Source organism: Maylandia zebra, linkage group LG2, assembly GCF_041146795.1.
Source record: "Maylandia zebra isolate NMK-2024a linkage group LG2, Mzebra_GT3a, whole genome shotgun sequence".
Lineage (NCBI taxonomy): Eukaryota > Metazoa > Chordata > Actinopteri > Cichliformes > Cichlidae > Maylandia > Maylandia zebra.
Window position 1 is genome coordinate 16,913,537 of NC_135168.1, and position 24,878 is coordinate 16,938,414.

General features: G+C 38.1%; 1 protein-coding gene across 2 annotated transcripts in view; it reads right to left on the minus strand.

Annotated features, from left to right (window-relative positions):
- fstl5 (follistatin-like 5) overlaps window positions 1–24,878 on the minus strand; it is a 198,118-nt gene that overhangs the window by 114,073 nt on the left and 59,167 nt on the right. For both annotated transcript variants that reach the window (XM_012919780.3, XM_004553652.3), the window contains exon 4: window positions 15,393–15,641. In XM_012919780.3, coding sequence (XP_012775234.2) covers window positions 15,393–15,641 — 249 coding nt within the window. The remainder of the gene's footprint in view (window positions 1–15,392; window positions 15,642–24,878) is intronic.

Sequence of the window (24,878 nt, forward strand, 5' to 3'; positions counted from 1 at the left end):
ATGGCACCCTATCAGAGTTTTTCCTGGCTCAGAGTGAGCCTTTGGAGGAGGCTGACCATGCAAGTAACTACACATGCAGTAAAGGCACCAAGTATGTGCTTTTGTAGCTGACATAAATGGAGTTTGTATTATTATTCGAATACACAGTCAAAAGAAAGACAATTATGTTTAAATAAATCTTAAGGAAACTGTTTAAAAATATAATTTTAGAACAGTGCTGTTTCTTTGGATTTTATGCTGAGAAAAACTATGACTATGTATATAGCCACGACTGCAGTGAATACATATAACGAGGAATTTATTTGATCAGTGTTATATAAACACATGAAATATAGTGATGCATAGAAAAAGTACAGTGTGCATCACAGCTTCCAGCCATTGTTACATAATATATAATTTAATAGTCTAAGTAAAGTAAGTAGCTTATAACAAAGTAAGCTCGGTGTGATTCAATTACTGTGTTTATTGTTTGAGCTAGATTGGCTGTTAAGTTTCCAGACTAAAAACTCTGAAAGTCCATGCAGGTGTTATTGCTCTGTCATCAAATCAACACACTCTGCAAGTGGAAATGTTCTAATAAAGAGGAAAACAAAGTGCCTACATACAAAATAAAAGAAAAAAACAGATAAACACAATACAAGGACACTGAAAACCACAGATAAAGACAGGGAGTGTGTTTGCCCTATAAAATCAAAATCACATCACAGAAACTACTGCCAGTAAAGCCTATCATGTTTACTGGATTCAAGGGCACGCTGTCAGCTATGGATCAAATTAAAATATGAGATGACATCACTAATGTCCAGTGTACTACACAGCTCTCCATCACAGTGCTGTGTTATAATCATCATCATCATCATGGCTACGCTGCAGATCATTGCTTTACGGTTGATGGAGCCTTTACATAACCAAAGGGAGGAAGAGTAAAGTGACAGATTGCTGTGCAGAAACAACCCAGAGGAAAACAGATCAAGCAAATTATTAAAGAATTTCATTAAAGCTCCCCAAGTTTCTTTCATGTTCATCTATTTTTGTGTTTGGGAACTTACAAATCATCCCTTTCATTCTACAAAAGTGCAATTTTACTATCATGAACCACATGCACCAAACTGTAAAACTGCAGGAAGAAAATGTATTCTTATGTTAACATGAGAAGTTTACTGTACATAGTACAAACTCTACAGGCTCCTGCCTTACTGGGCTGGGTACAAAAGTACTCCTGATATGAAATGTAAGGACACAGCAATGTAAGGCATGTGACTTTGCTTAAAGTACTGACTTAATAACAGTGTAAAAATGAATATGTTAATGAATCATTCTTATTTAAAAATGTACTTATTATTATTTAAATAACATCAGTACACAGACATAGCACTGTGTTCTGCAGATGCAGAGTTTCTCTTCTCTCTTTCACCACGTACACCCTTCCGTACATGGACAGTCCAGAACAGACAAGAGACAGGTGACATTAATCAAGCTGACGATAACTCATAATTTTACCTAAAGTAAATAATGAGCTTTCAGCCTAGCATAACAAAAGAGCCCAACAGTGAAAGCATAGTCACAAGTTGCTGTTTCCCATTAAATCACAATTAATTCACAGACTATTGAAAAAGAAAAAAAATCACAAACCAACAGCATTTCTGGGTGAAGTGAGCATGAAATGACTCCAGACTGTGGAGCATTTGTTGTTAAGTTCCTCCATGCTGTTTAGCTTTCCTTCTAGCAAAATATGTGAGTCTAGCATTGCACTAAAGTAGGATAACATAGCAGTATTAAATTGAATTGATACGACTTTCAAGGCCCCGCGATTGGCCGATTCTCACTGACACCTAGTCCAGGATATTTCGTCTGTATTGGACTGGTATCTCCTTTAAGTATCAGATTAACAGATCCTTTAATTAGGGGCTAAAGTGGAACATTTTTTTGCATTTAGATGAAGGGCTCATGACTTTCAGTTGCCCTTGGGGACACAGGCCTTCAACATGAGTGATTTGATCAGCTCAGGAAGCTGCTGTTGGACTGTTGATACAGCTTGTAGTGAAACCTACTTATGGCAGGAGCTGCCATCCCACCCAGCTAAATTAGCTGCTAAGTCTTAGGGTTCAATGTTTTATCACTTTGACAGGAGTCAGGGCTGTGTATAAACAAACTAAACTTGCAGCCTATAAAACTAGATCACTTCTCTTGAAAAAAAAAAAAAATAATAATAATAATTTCCCCCAGGGATCAATAAAGTATTCTGATTCTGATTCTGATTGACATGGAAGAACAGCTTTAGGTCCTGTAGCCTTCGGTAAATATTGACTGCCTTCGCCATCTCCAGTCACTCCATGCTCTTGTCTTCCCATCTTTCAGCCTTAACTGTACAAAATAACACCACAGATATTATGCCACTCAGTCCAAGACTGCAGATTTCAGTGATTGACAATGCCAGTAAAACAAATACAAGTTGATGCATTTTGCCAAACCGTACAAGGTAAGTGTTCAATATACAACCGGCGCCTTCACTCATAAAACAATACGTTTGCAGATTCCAATGTATTCTTGTTGAGGATGTTTGATTTACATTGAGGTAACATTTCTCCCTCAGCCCACTGTTTTTTAATTCTCTGCATCCAATTATTTAACATTTTTTCTACACTCCATCTTCAGTGGATCCTTCCCAACAAGTGCAGGAGAAAAGCTGTTCCTGCTAACCACAACAGAGTAATGAAACTATTGTACTCTAAATTTGCCCAATCAGTTTTCAGCAAATGGGCTAGTGCTAATCCCTACAGCTATATCATACAGCCACGCTTTTTTTCTACTGAATCTGTTTTCATTCAGTTATAATAAGGAAGGTCAGCGCTGCCATGTATTCAGTGATATGACTATCATTAGCAGATCACTGTGTCAGAGAAAAAGGCTGGGAAAAAATCAATAAAAAAGCTACATCTCTGTTTTGCTGTAATGCCTGAACTCTGATTTAGGATGACTATGTTCTGCTCTCCAAGTTGTCCAATAACAAAATTTTGTGCAGTGTCAATTTAGGGAAGTATGAATGGGCATTATCACGGCTCCAGACAGCAGACTTTCTCAGTGTCTCCTTTTAGTCAAGTCAAGTCAAGTCAAGTTTATTTATAGAGCACATTTAAAAACAACCAAGGCTGACCAAAGTGCTGTACAGTAAATACAGATAAAAATACAATAGAACACAATTTCGTAATAACACCTCACTGATAAAAATAAAATAAAAATATATAAAACAAATAAATTAAACCTTTCTAAAAGCCAATGAAAAGAGGTGAGTTTTAAGAGCGGTTTTAAAAGTTTCTAGGCTTTTGGAGAGTCTGACGTGAGGAGGTAAACTGTTCCACAGTCTGGGTGCAGCCACAGCAAACGCCCTCTCTCCCTTTGTCTTTAATTTATACCTGGGAACATCTAAAAGCATCAGGTCGGCTGACCTCAAAGATCTCCTGGGGCGATAAGTACTAAGGAGTTCTGACAGGTAAGAAGGTGCAGTGCCATTTTAAAAGGTGGCAAAGTCATAGAGGCTACATTTATTCCTGTGGTAGAAAGTAATTTCAGTGCATTCTTTCAAGCATATTGCCTTCAACCTGGCCTTGTATTTCTCCATTCTCTGCATAATGTCAAACATTAATTCTCTTACTGACCATTTAAGAAGAAAAAGCCGGCTGGCACTGGTCTCATGCAAGGTGTGGATTGTTATGTCTCAGGATATGTTGCTCTCTTAGCTTCTTTATCTTTCAGATAATGACTTGTTTGCCCTTAATCTATATTTCCTTGACTGTGATAAGGTTTTTGTCATAAATATCCATTTTCAGTGTAAAAACTGCAGAGAAACTGTGTGACGGCACATAGACGTGTCATTTATTGTGTCAATTTACACACACAGAGGCCTTGTGGATGTGTATGTGTATATCTGTGTGTCTGTCTTCCTCTTTTTAGTGACTAAAAAGACAAATGTGATCCTGCATTGACTGATTTAATACACATCAGTTAAGCACATAATCGGGATAGATTGAACTTGAACATTAATCTCCTCTGCCCTGAGTATTGCAGAATACAACATACTGTCTCATCTATATGTCAAATATAGAATAATATGACAGAAAACTTTGAAAAGAGTATTTTTAAACATCTCAAAACTACATCCCTATGATAATTAAGTATTCCAGTGTTTTATTAAACGGAATATTCTTCTTTTGTTTTTTTGTGACTGACTTGAATGAGTCCGTCTTATTCCGAAAACAACCTTTAATCAACAAAGCATATCAAGATGTGCACAGACTAACTTTAGAGTTGACTGGCACCAAGACCCTGCAGCTGACAATGGTTTGGACGTCCTTGCGAACTTAATGATTCACAGGTCTAGATTTTAATGAGCAGCTTGTTCTTTGGCACTGCTGCCGATGACAGTGCCAGGTCCTGTAGAGAGGTCGCAGCATTAATGGCGCCACAGAGTCATTAAAAGAAAGCAAGAACACACAGGAGGTTCTGAAACCCTGTACACAAGCTGATCTCACTGGAGTGACTCTCCAGTGGGAAAGGCGCAGACACATCATTAAGGTAGGATGTCTCTAGAGGCCGGAAGCTATGATGCTTCATGAGCATGTTTTTCTTGGTGGAGCCCGCGGGAGTTGTCCACAAAGAGTTTGTTGTACTAAGAATGCCAGGGAAGCAGCTAATAACAGAAGCACTTTACTTCTACAAGCCCTACTTTTATAGACATAACCTAATTACAGATGCTCACCATAGTTCTGCTGCCTTACATGATATTGCTGCAAAGGACAATATGTACCATTGCTCTACAACAGTGCTTCCCAAACATTTTCCAGCCACGTACCCCTTGAAACATGTCACCCTCAGCCGCATACCCCCTACTACGAACGATTCTTAATTAGTGTCTATAAATACATTGCAATATCGCATGCATAAAAATAAATACTGCACAGTCGATTATTTCTCACCACCAAATGAATTTATTGATATTTTTTAGTAATGACAGAGTTTTAATAACAAACTTTACTACTTAATACTAGCAGTGTATCAAAAGATTTATTAGAATTCACTTTTTTGTCGAGAGCATAAAGGCCATGAACTTTCATTAAACAGAACTTTATTTAATGTGATGGATGTGCTTGAGCAGAGGCACACAGCTCTTCAATGTTTGGCTCAATTTGGGAAAGGCTGAGTCTTAAATCGTTTTCTACACAAAGTCTTGCTCTGTATTTTGTTTTCATGTTTGTTAAAGCAGAAAATCCCCTTTCGCATAAGTATGTGGTGGCGAAAGGCATCAGAGTCTTGACAGCGCGTTTAGCCAGCGCGGGCTGTTCAGTGCGCAGCCCTATCCAGAAATCCGCCAGGTTCTTTTGAGCGTGTTCAACTTTTAGAGATCCATCTGTGGCGATTTCAATTAGGCTCTCCTGGTCAGACGGTGATAACGAAGTAGGCATGGCGGTGAACGGGTGACGTATCCAATCATTTGAGCCGCCCGTCTCTGGGAAGTATCGGCGTAACTGCACCTCCAGCTCCTCAAGGTGCACATTACATTCGCGCTTTACACTTTTAGATAGTGTGAGATCATTAGAGCACAGAAAATCATGCAGCACAGGAAAGACTTCAGTGTTGTTTGTATCCAAGCAGTTCTTCCAAAGGTTTAACTTCTTTATCATGGCCTCAACTTTATCTTGAACATTGAATATAGTTGCAGAAACGCCTTGTAATCTGAGATTGAGCTCGTTCAGACGAGAAAATATATCACACAGATAAGCCAGGCACGTAAGGTACTCTTCATCATGCAAATGTTCAGACAGCTCAAAGGGATGGTTATTGAAGAAAACTTTAAGTTCATCCCTCAACTCACAGAAACGGGTCAGCACTTTCCCTCTAGATAGCCAGCGAATCTCTGTGTGGAGTAATAATGTCTCATGCTCGCTGCCCATCTCATTGCACAACGCAGCAAATAAGCAGGAGTTCAGCGGCCTGGCTTTCACAAAGTTAACCATTTTTACACTTGTGTCCAAAACATGTTTCAAACGGACAGGTATTCCCTTTGCAGCAAGAGCCTCTCGGTGGATGCTGCAGTGTACCCAGGAGGCATCTGGCGCGACTGCTTGCACACGCGAAACCACACCTCCGTGTCTCCCAGTCATGGCCCGTGCGCATCAGTACAGATGCCAACACATCTGTCCCACACGAGTCCATGTGTGTTCATGAATGTGTCCAGCTTTTGAAAAATATCTGCGGCAGTTGTCCTTTGTTCCAGTGGTTTACAGAACAGCATGTCCTCCTTGATGGTTCCTTCATGAATGTAGCGCACATATACGAGAAGATGCGCCAGGCCAGCCACATCCGTGGACTCATCTAGCTGTATTGCATAAAATTCACTGTGGTGCATGCGCAGAAGTAGCTGCTGTAAAACATTTTCTGACATTGCATTGATGCGCCGTGAGACAGTATTGTTTGATGATGGAATGGACTGTATCGTCTTTTTTGCCTTTTCCCCCAACATTGTCCCTACCATATCTAAAGCAGCAGGGAGAATGAGGTCCTCCACAATAGTGTGGGGTTTGTTGTTTTTAGCCACTCTGTAACTGACCATGTAAGATGCTTGTAGTCTGTTTTTATTCATAAGATCTGGCACCTGAATGCAGGTTTTACTTGTTGAAAGTGATTTTAGCTGTCGCTCAAAATATTCCCTTGGTTTATTTTTCAAATGGGGATGATTTGTCTCTAAATGTCTGCGCAAAAGTGAAGGTTTCATTGAGTTCTGAGACAATACTTTTGCACAAATAACACACTGTGGCCGGGAAAATCCACCAATATTTATACACGTAAACCCCAGCGAAATATAATTGTCATCATATTTGCGCTTCTTTGATGAGGTTGTGTTACAGTCCGAGCTGTCATGCTTTCTCCCACTTTGACGCTCCGCATCAGACACTTCATCACTTTCCACATGGCTGGCTCCAGCTATGCTAGCCACTTGGCTAGTAACCACAGATACATCCCTGCTAGCATCCAAATCTGACGAACACATTGTTGTTGAACAATCACCTGTGCGGTCACTGGAAAATGCATCTTCAGACATGAGCTTATTGGTTGTTGTGGCCGGTGTCTCTGTGGTAGGGCCTTTTTTTCTTGTTAACCACTTGTCCATTTTCGCGCTGCACTGAATGCTTGGAGGCAACTTCAACTGTTAGGTGTCAGTCATTTGGGTCATTTGGGCAAATCACGCCCATGTATTTTGTCAGAGCTATTTTTTTGCTGAACACCAGAGGGTGGTATATAGTCATGTATTTAACAGTCAAATAAAACTTCATTAGCGCAAATTTCGGCTTTTAAAATTTTTGATCCCCACTCCAACCCCAACCCACGCGTACCACCTACAGCCACTTGCGTACCCCCGAGGGTACGCGTATGGTAGTTTGGGAACTACTGCTCTACAATATTAAGAGTTGATTTAATGTCCTTAACAATTTAGGTTTGGGGGGGGGGAATATTTGTTATTCACTGGAGTTTAAAAGCAAAAACTCTTTCTCACCTTTTGTTATAAGCCAAGCTATGCATGGATGCAAAAATACAAGGGACACCTAAAATCTTTTTGATGATCCAAATGGTGTGCTGCTCCTAATCACTCTTCTTTTTTCCTTACAAAGAAGCAGTACATAAATTAGACCCAGTGGCAGCCAGTTTTCTCTGCTTGCACGTTCCAAGCAAGTCAGTAACATCTTCATATCAGTGCCACGTATCAGTAACATCATACATTTCTCATCCATGCAACATTCCCCTATCCTAGTCTGTTTCTTTAAGACTGTCAATCACTGCAGGTGCCAAGTCATGTGATTTTGACATCACTTTTGGGGGGCAGCCTCATTCCCATTTTTTCATATACTGAAGCACAAATGATGCTAACGTAAACTTACAAACAGAGCCTAAGTGTAACTATTACAGTCCTGCATTAAATAAAATAGTAATAATAATAAAATATGATAGAATGAGTCTACTTTGGCACTCAGCAGGGCAGGAGAACAGAGTGGACATGGGAAAAAGACAGTCTTTGAGTGTCGTATCAAATTTGGCAAATGATTAATATCAAAATGCTTTTAAGGCTACACGAAACAAATATTTTTCAGACTGAATTACAAATCATTCTCATAAGCCAAGAATTTGCTTCAGAGACAAAAATTCTATCATCAGTCCCCTTACCCCAAATCTTCTTACTATCATGTATGCCTTCTGCTCTGACACATACAGTGTGCCCCTTATATATTTTATAGTTAAGATTACTCAGATCTAATTGGTTTAATTAATCTGAGCCCGTCTACCTTTCACGTTTTACTAACTGTTGACAAATATGTGCATATCACAAATCAGTCCCTCTGGGTGCTTCAAGAAGCTATTTTGTTTAACTGGGTCATGGATTTTTACAATCAGAATTTCCCATCTTTTAACAGATTTAGCGCAACGATATTTTAAACATGCAGCATTATGTCCATGTGTGTATGTATAACAATGTAGGTGCTAGAGATCAGTCAAATTTTAACCAATCTATGCACTGTATTGTCTGAAGTCTGAAGTCATGGTGTTTCAAAGTGGTCTCAAATTATACCGCAGCATGGAATCTGCTATTTCATGGCTTTTTAATGATGTTTTACGCATTGCTGATACTTTTTACTCCATTCTTGTATTGCTTGATCTCACTGCTATTGGCTGCAGACTCCCATCTCTGCAGGACCTGTACACCTCCAGGACACTGGGGCGTGCAGCTCGGATCTCAGCTGACCCTTCTCACCCTGGACACAGTCTGTTTGACCTGCTCCCCTCAGGCAGGAGGCTCCGGTCCATTCGCACCAGAACCTCTCGCCATAAGAACAGTTTCTTCCCCTCTGCTGTTGAACACATGAACAATAACCGTATGACTGTTCCCACCACTAACACCCTACGCTGTGTTCACTGCATCATTCCATGTTTGGCACTGATCACCACCTGCACTCATGTATATATCATGTATATATCTATCTATCTACTTAGCACTTTTAATTCTTATTCTCATTTTTATTTTCATGTCTATTTAAGCTTAATTTATAACAGTATTTATAACAGTATGTTTGCACTGAAGCACCGCAGCAATTTCCTAATGTTGTAAACCCGCTCAACATTTGGCAATAAAACCCTTTCTTATTCTGATTCTGATTCTATGTTTTTAATCTGTGGACTATGAGACTGGGTATTATTGTCCATGGCCATGACCTAAATTGGTTCAACTTTCATGGAAGTCTTGTCCGACTAATGATCCTGCTTTCAGCCACTGGTTACTTCCCTTTTAAAACAGCCTCTCTGACATGGTAAATTCAGGCCTAATTCTTCTAATTCTGTTTTTATTATGTATGCCACCTCTTGGGTCTTCATTCAGAAAATATAACACAGCCTATTACTTGGTGATATACCAAATATTGAAACCTGAAACTGAAACTTGTGTGTAAAACCTTGAAGCTGACATTTTAGTCATTTTTAGACAGTTTCACTTCTGCCCGTATAAGAAGTCTCTAAAACCGTAAATCGTAAATCCTATTTAGAGAGCCTATGTTATATTAATCGTTTGGTAAAATTAAAGTTACACAAGAAATATCTGTTATAATTACTATATTACAGCAAGTTGCTTCAAAATTCAAGATTATCAGCAGAATAAAAACAATAATCACCAATCACAATACCATGGTAAGGCGATATAATAAAACAATATTAAACATCTAGAATATATTTCAATTAAAATATTTTGACACTAATTCTAGCATGAGAAGGAGTTGTGAAATTATAATGTATATCTTGTTCATTAACAAATACTGGAAAATTGTAACTCTGAAACATGGTCATGTATTTGTTCGGTTTATTTTTGTTTTGTTTTTTAATCCAGTAACCTTGAAAAAAACGCTGGACTGAACCACATGATCTTGCACATGTTCACAGGAATGGAGAATTCATTTATATTCTGAGCCTATGGCAATAATTCTAACTCTATCAAATCACAGAGAAAAAATGTGTCTTCTTCCAAAATGCTCAAACCAATATGTTATGCAACTGCCAGAAGTCTCCAGCACACCATTTCACTTCATACAGGTATGATGTCAAGTAATAACATCAGTTCATCCCCAAAGCTGAAACACAGACAGGATCAAAGAGTAAAACTTCATCCATCTTGCAGCATGCAACAGCAAAGTAAGTGATGCAATGCAACAATACAGTTAGTAGTAAATAAAAAATTAAGAAGGACTGGTGCAGGAATTTTACTGGAAGCTGAATGTCTAAAGTTTTTCCTCAATGTATGATCTCCCACATAATTGGATGCACTTAATGCACTGTAACCACTTGCTTGATGTGGCGCAACCGTAGCCCTAATTGTCTCCACTTGTGGCAATTGCTCGCTGCAGAGATTGCTCGTCTTCATGCCCACATTGCCCTCCACAGATTGGACAGGCTTTTGTGCACCACTTAATTTTCAATCAGATTCGATCCTGGTTAAGTTGCCGTGCAGTGTGAGAGGAAAATGGGGGTCATGTGTTCTCCCCGGTGCTAACGAGAAGCTTCAGTCAACACATGGCTGTCATTTTTTATCCTGTCTTTCATAATAGATAAAAGGCCCAGCAAATGTTTGGCTGACAAGCCCTGTCCATTTCCAACATAGATCCATCCAGCTAGGACCAGAACCAAGAGTGACTCAACTTTTTATGCATATGGATGTCAGTTCAAAAGCAATCATTTTCATGGCTCTATGTCAAAGCTGGCCTAGAGGGCTAATTGTCTGTCTGTCAAATTAAAATGAAGCAAAATCTCTTCAGTGATCAAGAGATCCTGGGCTTGTCTGCTGATGATATGTGGTCTCATTAAGACATCACAATGACATTTAAATAACTGTACAGTTTAACAGCATCTATTAATAAATCAAGGCACCATGGCATCATGGGTAACGCTGATGAACATATTCAGATCAGCATTTAGATTTTTTTTTAATTCTCAACTATCATATACCATATACAGTACTCAAGGGAAAACTGAATATATAAGTAAGCGCTATATAAATGCAATCCATTATAATTATTATTATAAGTAATATAGATAGTTAGACTAACAAATGTGTGTTGGTATGTGATTGGCAGATGACTGTTTGACAGTCATCATTTTATCAGCATCTGTATAGCCAACAGCAACAAAAATATGAACCAATTTGTCCCAGCCAACAAAGCGTTAGTAGCTCTTGCATGTCATGACAGTTATAGCATTGTGTTTCGAAGTAAACAACCAATTGTCACCTAATACAGCAAGATTAATATGTTGAACAGTATACCGCACCTTATGCTGTATAAGATAAACCTTCTGTGTATTAATTCAATATTCAACAGTAATTCAATATAGCATATCTGAATAATACCTATGATTCGCATCCAAAGAAGGACAAGGGCAGCATCAGTTTTAAAAAAGCCTTTAGAAAAATATGCGCCAAACATGTTCATCATAAACCACCTCCTCAAATTCAACACTAAGATCCTAGCAGCATGAACCCAGTAAACTTAGTTTCAATTCATTGTTTATTGATCAAATATTGGAACTGTGAACTACTTACCTTGATTTTTTTCCTTTTCACTTTAGAATGACAGATTATGCTTGAAAGTGTTAACCAAGAAGCATGAAGGGAGTGCATATCTTTGCCAATATCTATAGTTAGTCATTATTCCTTGTCTATTCAGATTTATAATCTGATTTTTTCTAAATGACTTTCTATATACTGCTTATGGTAAAAACAAACCGAATAGAGGAAAAATGTATATTGTTTCCGAGCACGGCAGGTTTATTAGCATTAGTCCCTCCAATTTTGTAAGAATTCTTTGGTTTAAACAGCTTTCTTCATTAGAGAAAAGAAGAAAAAGAAGCTTTTCACAAATGGCTTAGCTATCTTCCAAATCTAAATGAAAGCTTTATTGTATATAATAAGGTAACTTTAACTCTTTAGTCTAACATTAGATTTGTCAGATCTTCAGTCTTACATTGTGCACAATCAATAATGTCATGGGATAAGGGACTTGATTTTCCTTAGCCAAGCAATAAATATCAGCCTGAATTTATGCAATTTCAAAAAAAGAAGTACAATGTGCACCTTACTACAGTTTGCAGCACAGTGGTGCAAGTGATGCTTAAAAACTTAATTACCAATTCTAAATTTGCAATGCTGTGGTAAATAAAATGCCATATACACCAGTCCAATTCCATTCCCCAATTAACTGTTCAGTAACAATATCTGGGGATGTTTTGTTTTGTTTTTTTAAGTAAGAACTGGCCATTTAAATCATCCCTGTGACAGAGCACAACTTGACCCTCTACTAATGAAAGCTTTAATACAGCTTTAATCTCACTCATGGTTCTGATTGGTTAATTGTTAGTCAACCGACAAGTTGATGACTGTTCTTTTTTAGAAACTGCTGTTTTATGTCACAGCACCAAAAGAAACAGTCCACAGTCTCAAAGGTCTGGACCCAAGCAAGCGCTTTAGAGGCAGCTAATGCTGAAAGAAGGGAGGAAAAGTCATTATTATGCTATGATAATGAGTATATATCTTCCTGTTGCTACATAAATTGGACCCATTACCTGGAGGACAAATAATCAAGTAACATATTTAACATGCCATTGAGGGCACATTCTGCTTTACCCACTAATAATCCCTGGATCATAATTACATCTAGATCTGGCTGTAAGCCCTATTACATTTGCTCAATTATTCCTTTCCTCTCGCTGCTATGCTGCCTTTTGTACTTGCAACAAAGAACAAATTCCCTGAAGCTGTCTAACATTTAAGCAATCGCTTTGTTTTCCAATGTAAAGTTTAAAATCACAAACAATTTTTAAAAATATAATTTATGGTTTAATTTCTAAATATTTTAAAGTGCAGAGGAGAAAAATAATACTGTGATTACTAATCGCTCCAACAGGCTCCTGTGTCCTCTCCCTGGAGCTTTTATCCGATGAGAAATTGATTACATATCAGTCACAGCAGAAAGAAAAACTATCCGGACTGAACAAAGGATGCAATGTTTAAAAAAAGAAGGAAAAAAAAGAGCCTTTGTTTCCCCCCCTTCTTTTGGCTCTTGTTGATCTGATATTGATCACCTGACACTGGTCAAATATCCCACTCTGCATTCCGAACAGATGCTGATGAGTGGGGAGGGGATAGCCTGACAGGACAGGGCACATGTGGCAAGCTAGTTAGGACAGTCACTCACAGGAGGATCATTGATCTAGATGCCGTTTTGTGTTTTTAGGATAAAATGCATGCTCAAGTGTTAACACTGCCTTACCTGCATCGCTTTTTTGCTCCCTTAACGTATTCCAAGTCATGAGGCTGCAGTTTTAAGATGGTTTGTATGCCGGCTCTTGTATTGTAAAGGGAATTGATGTAAATGCTTGTTTTCCTACCTACACTTAGGCTTTGTTCATCTTTAAATTGAACATTTCAGTAGTGGAAGAAGGCATACTTGGGTAAGGAGGATGTGCTGTTTGTTTTTGTTTTGGTTTATTTTGGTTTTACATCCCGAGAATGTTGTCCTCAAAACTCTCTGTAAGGAGGACCGCAGAGAGTTTCATGTGCGACACTATATAGATCCAAGCACCATTCCTAGTCTCTTGTGAAGTTACTTTTCAAAGTTAACAAGTATGTGGAGAAACCCTGTCAAATCAATGCAGATGCAGTCTCTCATGAATATTATGCATATGCTGTATGTGAGGATTTTTCATCAATCCCCTTTGACCTGAAAGGAAAAGGTGCAGAGTGTCAGGAGCTTTTACTTCAGTGATGTCTAGCATTGTGAAGGGAGAAGAGCCTGTTTCCGGGGACTAAGAATAATTGGTATGTTTATACAATCAATGGTAGAATGCAGTCAGCCTTCTCTGGGGAAATATGAACACAACAGCACTACCACCTGCTCCTACCTCTAAAGTGTGCTTTGCAAACCAGAGAGAGCTATATGACTGGTTTCAGGTAGCGTCCTCTTTGTTAAGCTCCTTTCACTATGCGGTATTAATACGGTAGTGTAAATGTAAATAAAATGTCATGGATGTCTGCATGTTCAGTAATGTGTTAATTTTGATTTGGTTATTCAGGCAGATTTTTTTTAACATCATCTGCTTGAATTTTGACATGACATATCTAAATGTGAAGCAAAGCATGCATCTTTTTCACAACCATAACTGTTCTGCTGATATCTTGCTAATTACTATGCTGCTTTTGATGTTTGCTTGTATAAAACTCCCACATGAATTCAACAACATCATTATTTTCTCTATGGCAAGATGAAAATGCAGATGCCATACTGGATAACTGCTTTACTGTGTACATTTTTACCTACACCAACCATGGCTCGTTAAACAGGCTCTGACTCACAGTCAATTTTTGTGAGAAAGAACATATTAATGACAACAACAAATTTCTATATGTTGTAATACCCCATAAAATCATCAGTTGAAATCTATGTGGAAATTTCCACTCCGGATCTGGGATGAGAGAGCTGAGTGTAAAAGCGAAGCTCTCAATGAGCTGTGGGTCGTGACCGAAAGAATGAGATCGTGAATACAAGCGGCGGAAATGGGTTTCCTCCAAAGGGTGGCTGGCCTCTCCCTTAGAGATAGGGTGAGAGGTTCAGCCATCCGGGAGGGGCTCAGAGTAAAGCCGCTGTTCCTCCACATCGAAAGGAGCCAGCTGAGGTGGTTCGGGCATCTGACAAGGATGCCCCCTGGGCGTCTCCTGGGCGAGGTTTTCTGGGCATGTCCCACCGGGAGGAGACCCAGCACACGCTGGACAGATTATATCTCTCGGCTGGCCTGGGAACACCTTGGTGTTCTGCCGGATAAGCTGGAGGAGATGGCTGGGGAGAGGGAGGTCTGGGCTTTACTGCTTGGGCTGCTGCCCCCGCGACCCAGCCCCGGATAAGCGGAAGAAAATGGATGGATGGAATTTCACAACAGCAAAGATAGAGACAAAATGTAAAGTTTTTCTAGACGTTTCCTACACATGCAATTTTTATCGCCAGGTAACCACCATATTTAAGCACTGCCTTTAAAAAAACATTGCCCAAATAACCTCTCAGAAGTATTACCAAGATGACTGTCAAGTGAACAGATTTGCTTAAAGAAGATTTGCTCAAATCAGGACTTTTTACTGATGTAAAACATTGTTACAATAAGCAGTGGGTGTATCCAAAGGTATTTCTAATGGCAACTTAAATATGTTAAATCCTGCAAGTGACGGGGCCATTTTGACTTCATATACTGTTCATTACTAAAGGTACAAGGTGGACTAGATAACACATCTGTCATGAGAAATATGTCACAAAGCTTCTTACCTTTGTAGAAGCACTCTTCACTGTGCATGATGGTAATCCTGTGTCCTCTGATGCACGAGGTTCGGTGGAGCTCACAATGGTTCTGGTAGAGTTTCCCATCTGAACCGCACACCGGCTTGTAGTGTGGTTTGCAGTGATCCAAGCACTTGCACTCCCCTTGGTCGGTCTCATGATTGACCACACAATGGCGTCCCAAGCCACAGTACTTGTGTTCACATGGACCCGGATAGCTGTTGTGCCCCATAAAGCCTGGAAAACACACAATGGGGCGTAGAGCATTACACTTCTGTCTGACTTTAACTCGTGATCTAAACAGGTTCCTGCCAGACACAAATCGAAAGCCTGGATTTAGGCTCCTGTCAAGGGCTGGATCTAATTCAGGCTTTTTCACTGTCCCCTAGCCCCTCGGGGAATTCCCATCAATACAGGAAGGTGTTTTTCTCAACTCAAAGTGTCAGTGAGATCCATAAATTATGCAAGTCAAGTTCACTGTAAACCATTCACAGTAGGAAAAAGCAAAGAAATACATTTCTTTTTTTAAATTCATATTTACACCCGTGTGTCCTGAAAACCTCCCACTGAGTGGACTGATGAAAGAAAATGATTAACTAGACAAGCATATTTACAATAACAATCAATCAGTCAATCAATCAATCAGTTAACTTTAGTAGTTCAAAGACTCCACCCTTATGGTGAATGGATCCAGCAGCTCTTTTATTCCACTTCTCTGCTTTGAGGTTTCAAATATTTTATAAGCCTAGGAATGTGACAAGAAAACAGTGCAGTTCTATAAATTTGGGATTCACCGTCTTTGCTTCACTAATGAATATTTTCATTGTCGTCAATACAAGCTACAGAATTTCTATGGTCTTTTGATGGTTTCTATGATCTTGGTCTACTACCTAGGCTAAACCTTTTTCAGCGTGGCCTATCTAAGTTAACATCTAACACTGGCAAAAGTGCAAGAGCTACCTGAAAAAGATCAATATCCTTTACACAAACTCGTTTCAAATTTTTGATTTAAGGTTATCATAATGGGAAATTTTCCCTGTGTGCTCCCTTCTTAGGCAAAACTCAACATACATGTGCACAGAGGTTCAAGAGAGAATGTAACTATAACTGTGCAAAAGAACAGGAACAGGAACAATGAGAGTCATTCACAGTATAGTATAGTATAATATGTGACACGGTATTATTATTTCATTTCTAAATATCATTTTGTTCTGTAGAACAAAACCATGGTAACCATGAGAACATCTTTTAAAAACCTGGTGTTTCATCTCAATCGTAGCGATTATTTCCTACAAGATATAGACTAGTGATAATGTCATAATTAATCAATATATAAACTTTTCCAGTATTATTTTTGTTGGTATTCATTATATTTTTCTAACCATTTGGATCTTTTAAAATAAATTATGAACTGTTTAAGAAAAAGTCCCTAAATGAATTAACAGCTCCCTACCAATTAAGTTGACAAACAAGGTTAGAAACAAGGTCAGTATACTTAAAACTAAACTAAACTTAAATGGTAAAAAAAACCCAAAGAAAACTCGATTTTAAGAAAAAAGCACTGATACATTGTTGTGTTCCTAAAATGAACTAAAATGCAGACAAACTCTTGTTAGCTTTAGGTTTTGTCAGTTTGATCAAATGTGGCAAAAGAACAAGGATGAGGAGGCTTTGGTCCAGATGTTTACTGGCACTTGACATGTTTACAGGACAGGTTTTTGTACTGTGAAAGCCATTACAGATGAGCATGTCAATGGCTGCATAAGAGGTGAGTCTGAAAATTATTTTTATGCACAAAATACAAGCATGACTTTTAAAAGTTCAGTACGTTAAGGCATCAGTGTTTGTCTGAACGTAAAACATTTTGCCATGCCAAACACTAACCATATCATAATAAATTGAAAGCTTAAACTAAACGAACTAAAACTAAATATTTCAAACAATAAATATTAAATGGACCCACTCTTGAAACTAACAAATTAAAAATGGATGGAAAGAAAAAATTTGAAATTAAATATGAATAAAAACTCATGAAAAATACAAAACTCTAATAACTTTGATTGGAAACCACAAGGAGAGGGTTTGTTTACAAGGTCAATGTGCCCCTCAGTGTACATGTGCAGTACCTCCACCTTGCTGCAAGTGGGAACTGAATGACCAGAAGAGATGGAGCAGCTTGTATTTTGCAGTAACCAATGTATTTTCAAATAAAGTGACCCTTAAAATAGCAAGGGCTACAATGTCATTCAGTATTCATTGAATTCTAGGGTTAAGGAATTGAGGATTTAAAATGAAAAAATAACCAAAAACCGTATGTGTGAAAGGTGTCCTTGAGTAACAGATTTATTTCTGGAAGACTATAAGGTTGCAGTTCTGCAACAAACCCTGATCTCTGACCACTGTGTGGAGGAGGGGAAAAAAGGAGGAAAAGACGTAATAAGAGAGCCAAACATCACAGCTTATATGGTGATTCAGCAGCAAACATAAATAAAATCATGAAGCTGTGTGATTTGTGAGGATGACTTCATTTACAAGGGGTTTTATGAGTGCAAGATTAGTGTGATTTTCTCTGTGGTCTGCCTTTTCAACCTGTATGAACACTAACACGACTTGACAGGCCACAGATCAGTCCGTACAGTAACCCATGAACCATATCAAATATATTGGCTTTCTAATAGCAGCCTGCCCGCTCTTACATTGCCCTTTGGAATAGTCCACAAGAGGCGGAGGGGTATGTTGAGCGCAGAAGGAAAAAAAAATGAAAAAAATAACCTCAATCATACCTCTCAAGGCTGCACCCTGATGAACGTAAGGGAAGTCAGGCAATGACTACACGGAAAATGATTATAGCTTTGTCCACTACCTACTCCAATAGAGAAAAGGTCACTGTATTTATAGGCCTTAGTGTACCCTTATTTAAAAACTACCAAAGTAATAACACTACCCTGCAAATATAGTTCAACCTTTTTCTTTCACATGACAAAAGGGACATCACAAAGGCTGTAATAAAATATAAAATAAAAAAAACAAAATAAATAAAAAGAACACATACATATTTAAACACACACACACACCTTCATACAGACCACCAACTGGTGTTAATGAATGAAAGCCCACCATGGCAAACAGCCTTATGGAGGAGTGTCATGAATTCTGTTTTAATGAACACAATCGCAACATGCCTTGTGCATATTAAAGAGGTGGAACTGGCTTTATGACTATGAAAACACACAAACACACACAATACAGAAGAGCCAATAGCGATACAGTTGTTTGATTGATGTACTTCCCTATCGAGGCCCTTACACTATAAGAGACTATGTGTCACAACAAGCTGTATCTTCCTTTTTTGTAGTTATTTATTTTCTATTTTCTCCAGCTTTAGCAGAGAGCTGGAGAAATTCCTCAAATATTCAACATGAAATTAAATGGAAATTATTCTCATAACAGATGACATTTTTTAAAAATGTTTTATGTGATCGATAGAAACATTTTTCAATTCTGAGAATCTGCTCTTGTTCTGGGTTTTTAATCATAGTTTTTAAAACTACATCTAATTTTCATTTGAGACAATTTTGTTTTTTGGCTCAGTCCTACTCAAATACAAATAAGACAGTAATCTCACTGCAACTCATAGGAAACCCCACAAAAAGAATTTGCGGATGCAAAAAAAATTTCACATTCAATGACCAAGTAGTTGCAGCGACCAACTCTTCCCCCAGATATTGAGACTGCAAGGTGATTGCACAGGTCGCTGCTGCAAAAGCAGGAGGCAACCTAAAAATTGCAGTTGAGCTAAAACTGATTGTGATCACTTAAAGTCTGATGAAAGTCTCCAAACAATTCCATCAAATTGATAAATGCGGACAGATGGCAGAATGCCAACATGCTGCAATCGATTTACGTCATTCTGCACCAATGAGTCCAACTTGACTTCACTAGTTGTCAACTGGTTGTACTCTGGTTTAATTGCTATATAAAAGCAAGGTTGTTGATCATCAATGTGATACTTTTATTAAATTCCCTAACAACTACGTTGCTATTTATGGAGATTTTTTTTCTGTTTCAGATCTATGAGGTTTTGGCTAGACTCTGAATCTATGTAGTTAATGAGAATTTCTGGATGCAGACAGTACAACAGGACCCCAATCATACACAGATGACTGATTACACCTTATTGTCATTATATCACCACCTATCATCAAAGTAACTTTTAATATGGCAACTCATGGCAAGTTGTCACAGACTCTGATGCCCATCTTCATAGCAACCATTTCTAAAAGGACAAGATCGTAAGTTCATTGCACAGAGTCATTATAATATTGGCCATGCAATGGTCTCCGGTTACTGTTTTGTGACTATAGCATTTGATAAAGTTTAAGTGGTTTACAACCAGCTGAAATGACTTAGCTGTGAAGCAGATTGGGGTTTCAGAAAAGATAAAAGTCAATAACAGCATCCAAAGCATTTCTTTGCTGCCGAGAAAGACACTCACCCCCCCTTACATACACTCTCTTCTGTATTGGGAATAATGAGAATGCATGATAGCTATCAAGAACAACGCAAAGAAAACAAAAATGTTGGTGTTTAGCAATACTACAGTCTTTACCACTTTAGTTCCAGTTCATGTTTAAGAGTAGATTTTAGTACATACCTATACTCGAACTGACTTCTAACCCATATTTAGCTATCAACTCTTCCAAAGCATTATTAAAAAAGTAGATTAAATATTAAAATAAGAGCTACATTTTGTCTACTTTGCCTGAGAATTATCGTAACAACTAGGCTTCTACTGGTAATGTTCACATAATGTAATTTCCTCTCCGACCACTGTCACTGCAGAGCACCGAATATCTAAAAAATATATAATGTCAATGCATTTTTGTTTTCCTTCCCATTATCCACTCCTAAAGCAAGATTATTTCTTACATAGCTATTTCGGCAAGTTGCCAGTGAACATACTGCATTAGGCATTTCATTTACTCAGAACCATATTACCCAATGCAAATTAGCTGCACACGATCACAACTCGTAGATCACAAAGTTTCACTTAATTTCCTCCACATAAGGATGCCCAACTTAACTGGAAAACTGTCATGTAAAATAGAAAAATAACAAAATAAGGTGTAAGCAGACCAGCATGCACAGATTTTACTCACGCTGCACACAAGCTGTTCACTACCAACCAATAAATATTGACTACAGAGAGGTGCTTCACTGCATTAATTACAATCTATGACATATTTAGCTTTGAGCGGGACAGTATAGTGCTCGATTCATTCACAGAGAAACCAAGATCAACACCATCTATTCACAGACAACCGCAGCAGATGGTTATAGAAATGCATTAAAGAAATAGCTTTGCTTCTGAGACCGGATCCATTACATTCTTTGTCGTTAGCATCACTTTATTCTTCCATTTATTAAAAACAACTTTTACTTTTGTAAAGTCTCCTTCTACAGAGATGGATATGAGCGGAAATCACAATAGTTTCAGGCTTTTGTTTTTATGATAATAGTTTGTATAATTATATGTATTTAAAGACAATGAGTCTAGAGATGTTTAAAAAAAACATACTGCATAATTTCAAAACTTCCTAGAACATCAGAAGAATCAGCTGAAAGACTTCTACAGTTTCACTTTTGAGGCTTTCAATCAGAAGCCTTCATGAATATCTGCCTTCAGTTTTAGCAGTCACACGTCAGGGTAAACAAAATGACTTAAAGTGGTGCGCCTCATTCATATCCCAAACAATCCCCCCACACATAGCCCGCATTATGCTCTATCCGTCACAGAGGATTTAGACGGGATACAAGTGTGTACACTGTGACCTGATTGGAGCCAGTCAATTTGCTAGTTTATTAATTCCCCGCGGTGCACTGGCGTAATGATTATTCAGTGAATTTGCGTCGCACAGCGAGGCATCCTCCGTCACCAGCAGGGTCAGCGAAGGGCAGAGTCATCTGTTATCAGTATGCACATCCAACTGTCTGGCCATCAGCTGACAACAGAGACAAATGAGGGATCGTACACAGCAATTCCTTTATTGATGACCTATTGTTTTTCAAAATGTGGACAGAAATCCATGATGCCAAATCTTCAATGGGACCCTTAGGGTAGAAATGTAACTTGTCTTGTATACACCCACTGAGATTATAGATCATGTTCTACCAGTGGCTGAATACAATCTGTTTACTTGAAATATAATGCATGAGTCTCGCTCTGTGAAACTTCATTGCAGCTGATGCTTCTTTTCAGAGCAGCCAGTCAATTTGTTTCTCCTCTGCTTATTGTTTTATCACGGAGTAGTACAATATTTTTATTGTAACGTGCTATGACATGAACTGTCATTTGTAAACACACCACAACTTCTGCTACAATACCTCAGCTTAGGTGGTATTCTTTTATTTCCATGCATCTACTACACTAAAAACAAGAAGAAAACAAGAGAAACTGAAAAAATCTGACCTAATGACAACAGACTCCCACACCATGCAAGTTTTGTTAAAGGACTCAATAACACTTTGAGACACTGTGGATACTGACATATGGGTGGACTTAATAGTCATGATATGTGAGTGGTGATAGCAGACTGTAAATTATATAAAAGTCACATGCTAATAAAAGTTTTTAGCAACAATTTTTGAGTTTGAAAGAGTCGTTCCTGTCAGCTGGCTCACCGGAATTTCCTTTTTTTTTTAAACTGCAGTTAGAATGAGGCTGGATAGCAGAGAAATTAATATTTGTGAAGTCAACACAGCCAAGGCTGACTAAGCAAAACCAGTGAGCACAAATTCTTTAGCAGAAAGTAGAACAAAAAGGCCAAAGTCAGCAGGTCAGAACCCAGAAATTGTCATTAACATACTCCCCAACAGAGATCATTTTTGCATAGTTTCGAGAACTGAAAGTATATTTATGCAGACTGCAACAAAGCAGTGCAGCAACATGAGGTTTATAAGAAAAAGCAAAGGGATCTTAGACGCCCTATATCAAGTAGCTTCCTTTGATGATCAGGTCAAACACGCTGGGAAACAATGCCTTTGTGAGATTTATAATATTTGTTAGCTGTCTTCATCATAAAGAAAGCAAGGTACAAAGAATTTTAGGAAAAATGTAAAACTAAAACACTGGGGGGGGGTTTGCAAAATTTGTGATCGCCAAAGTTTTTTTCAACCCACGTTCTTGATCTAAAACATCTGACTCAGCTAAGCCTTATAATTAATCCATCTTTGTTCTCCACTAAAGGACACCCATTATCCTCACTTTCAGTTCCATCTTTTTCATTGTTGCTTTCTACTTAAGCAGCTTTTCATGAGCCACAGCTCAACATAATTCCTATTTATCTTACATTGAGGCTTTAATGCAGCCCTCAAGTTTATCTTCTGCTTGAAACAAACCATTTAGCTCTTTTTGCACTCCATTTAAACTAGCTTTTGTCTGATTGGTTACCCATTATCAACAGACGGTTTGAAAATCATGTGGGTGGGGCTTCTGTGTTCACAGCCAGAGGTTAGAGTTACTAACACACACTCTGAACTGGCGATTATTAAAAAACAAACAAAAACCCTTTGGTAACATTTATTGGGTCAAAAGTTTACATTAGTTTACAAAAAGTTTACAAACACTTAAATTTTTTCTTTGAATTGTTCTTTTGCCTGAACAGCAAAATCTTTAATGACTTTTATAAACAGGAATTGAGTGCACAATTTTACTTTATTTTGGATTTTCTCCAATCTACTTCAAAATCAGTTTTGATGAGTTTGGCTTCATTGACTTGTTAGTGAACCCAACTGTGTTCAAGTGTCAACAGTCTAGCCATTAATTTGAGTGAAGCTGAAGAATTTAGAAATAGTCCTCCTTCGTCACTGCATCAACTTTGGACAATTTCCCAGGACCACTGGGAGTAAAACAGCCCTGGATCATGTTACATCATCATGACTGACAGTGGTTTAAAAGCCTCACCTCCTCGAAACATCTGTCTGTTTTTGGGTTATTCCTGAACATCCAAACCAATTTCCTCTCATTTCAGAGTAACACCTTGGGACCTTGGCAGAGTGGTTAATCGTTCACAGCCAAATAACATATATTTAACCTCTTAAGCACCCACGCACCCAAAGATGGGTGTAAAAGGAAGGAGACGCGGAGATCAGAAAACTACTGGGGGCTTAACAGGTTGAGTACAATTGTTTGTGCTGATGATTTTCAAATCTGCAGTTGATTAGAAATGACTCCAAGAGACCTTCCTACATAACTTATGTAAATCTAAAATTCTCATTCTCAGATCTTCACTGAGTTCCTTTAGCATTGTTCTGAATATTCAGTGCTGTCAAACAAATCGTTTTTATGCTGACACAGAGAAACTACCAGTAGCAGTAAATCATGACTCCTAACAAGAAGTTAATAGGCATTGGCATGATCAAGTTAAAAGACACTACAGAACCTTCAACATCACTTATTCAAAATTCGAATGTAAAATCATTTCACGCTGGACAAAGAACAGTATAAAGAAATTAATAAAATTGCATTCAACTTCTGACCACAATTGGTAGTATGCACCATTGAAACATACATAAGAAAAGAAAAAAGGAAAAATATGATATCATTAGATTAAAGAAAAAATTTGGGTTAATTTTATGAAAGTCATTTATTCATTCATTAAAATATTAGGATAATGTTATGTTTTAGCCTTTTAAGTTACATTCAAATACATTCATGGTATGCAAATGAAGCATTTAGCACTGATAACAGCTGCATAATTGTCAATTAGTGACAGGTATTACAGTAACTTTAAACTGCAGAGAAGTTGTCTGAAATTGTTTGATGAGCGACAGTTATTAAGTTAAAGTTACGTTAGTGCTATTGTGGACAGCTGGACATTGTAATTGACTGAACTACTGTTTGCATCACAGACTGAAAGGACCCTGACTCTGATAGAAAGGACCCTGAAAGGAGTCTGACTGTTTAAAATGACAAGCTTTAATGTCACCTTGGAAATTACTTAACAGTTCACCAGCTGTATGCTTGCTATATGCTGAAAGAATGGCACTGACAGCTGTTTATGCAAAACTGCAGCTGAATATTGAAGTAATCAAAAATTTAAAAAAAAGAAAAATGAAATAAAAAAATCCCTGATTCAACATTTACCTTTAAAATCTTTCTGGGAGCTAAATAAACTTTTGTTCTTAACCTTGTTTGATAGAGTTCTGTGTTTTGAAATCTCAGTGTGGCGAATGGCTTAAGATGCAAAGACAATTAGTCAGAATTATCTCATTAAAAACCAAATGAAAATATGCCCTGTGCAGGTAAAACATTAACCTTTAGTCAGAGCGTATAAGCAACACCAAGGTCCTGACAGATGTGACTCCAGTGTGCAGTATTTGAAGGGCATCATCCCTCCATGCATGCATAACGAGGTGAACACTGTGTAAAGGGATAACAGACGTACTTGGACATGGCCAACATAATCAGATTGT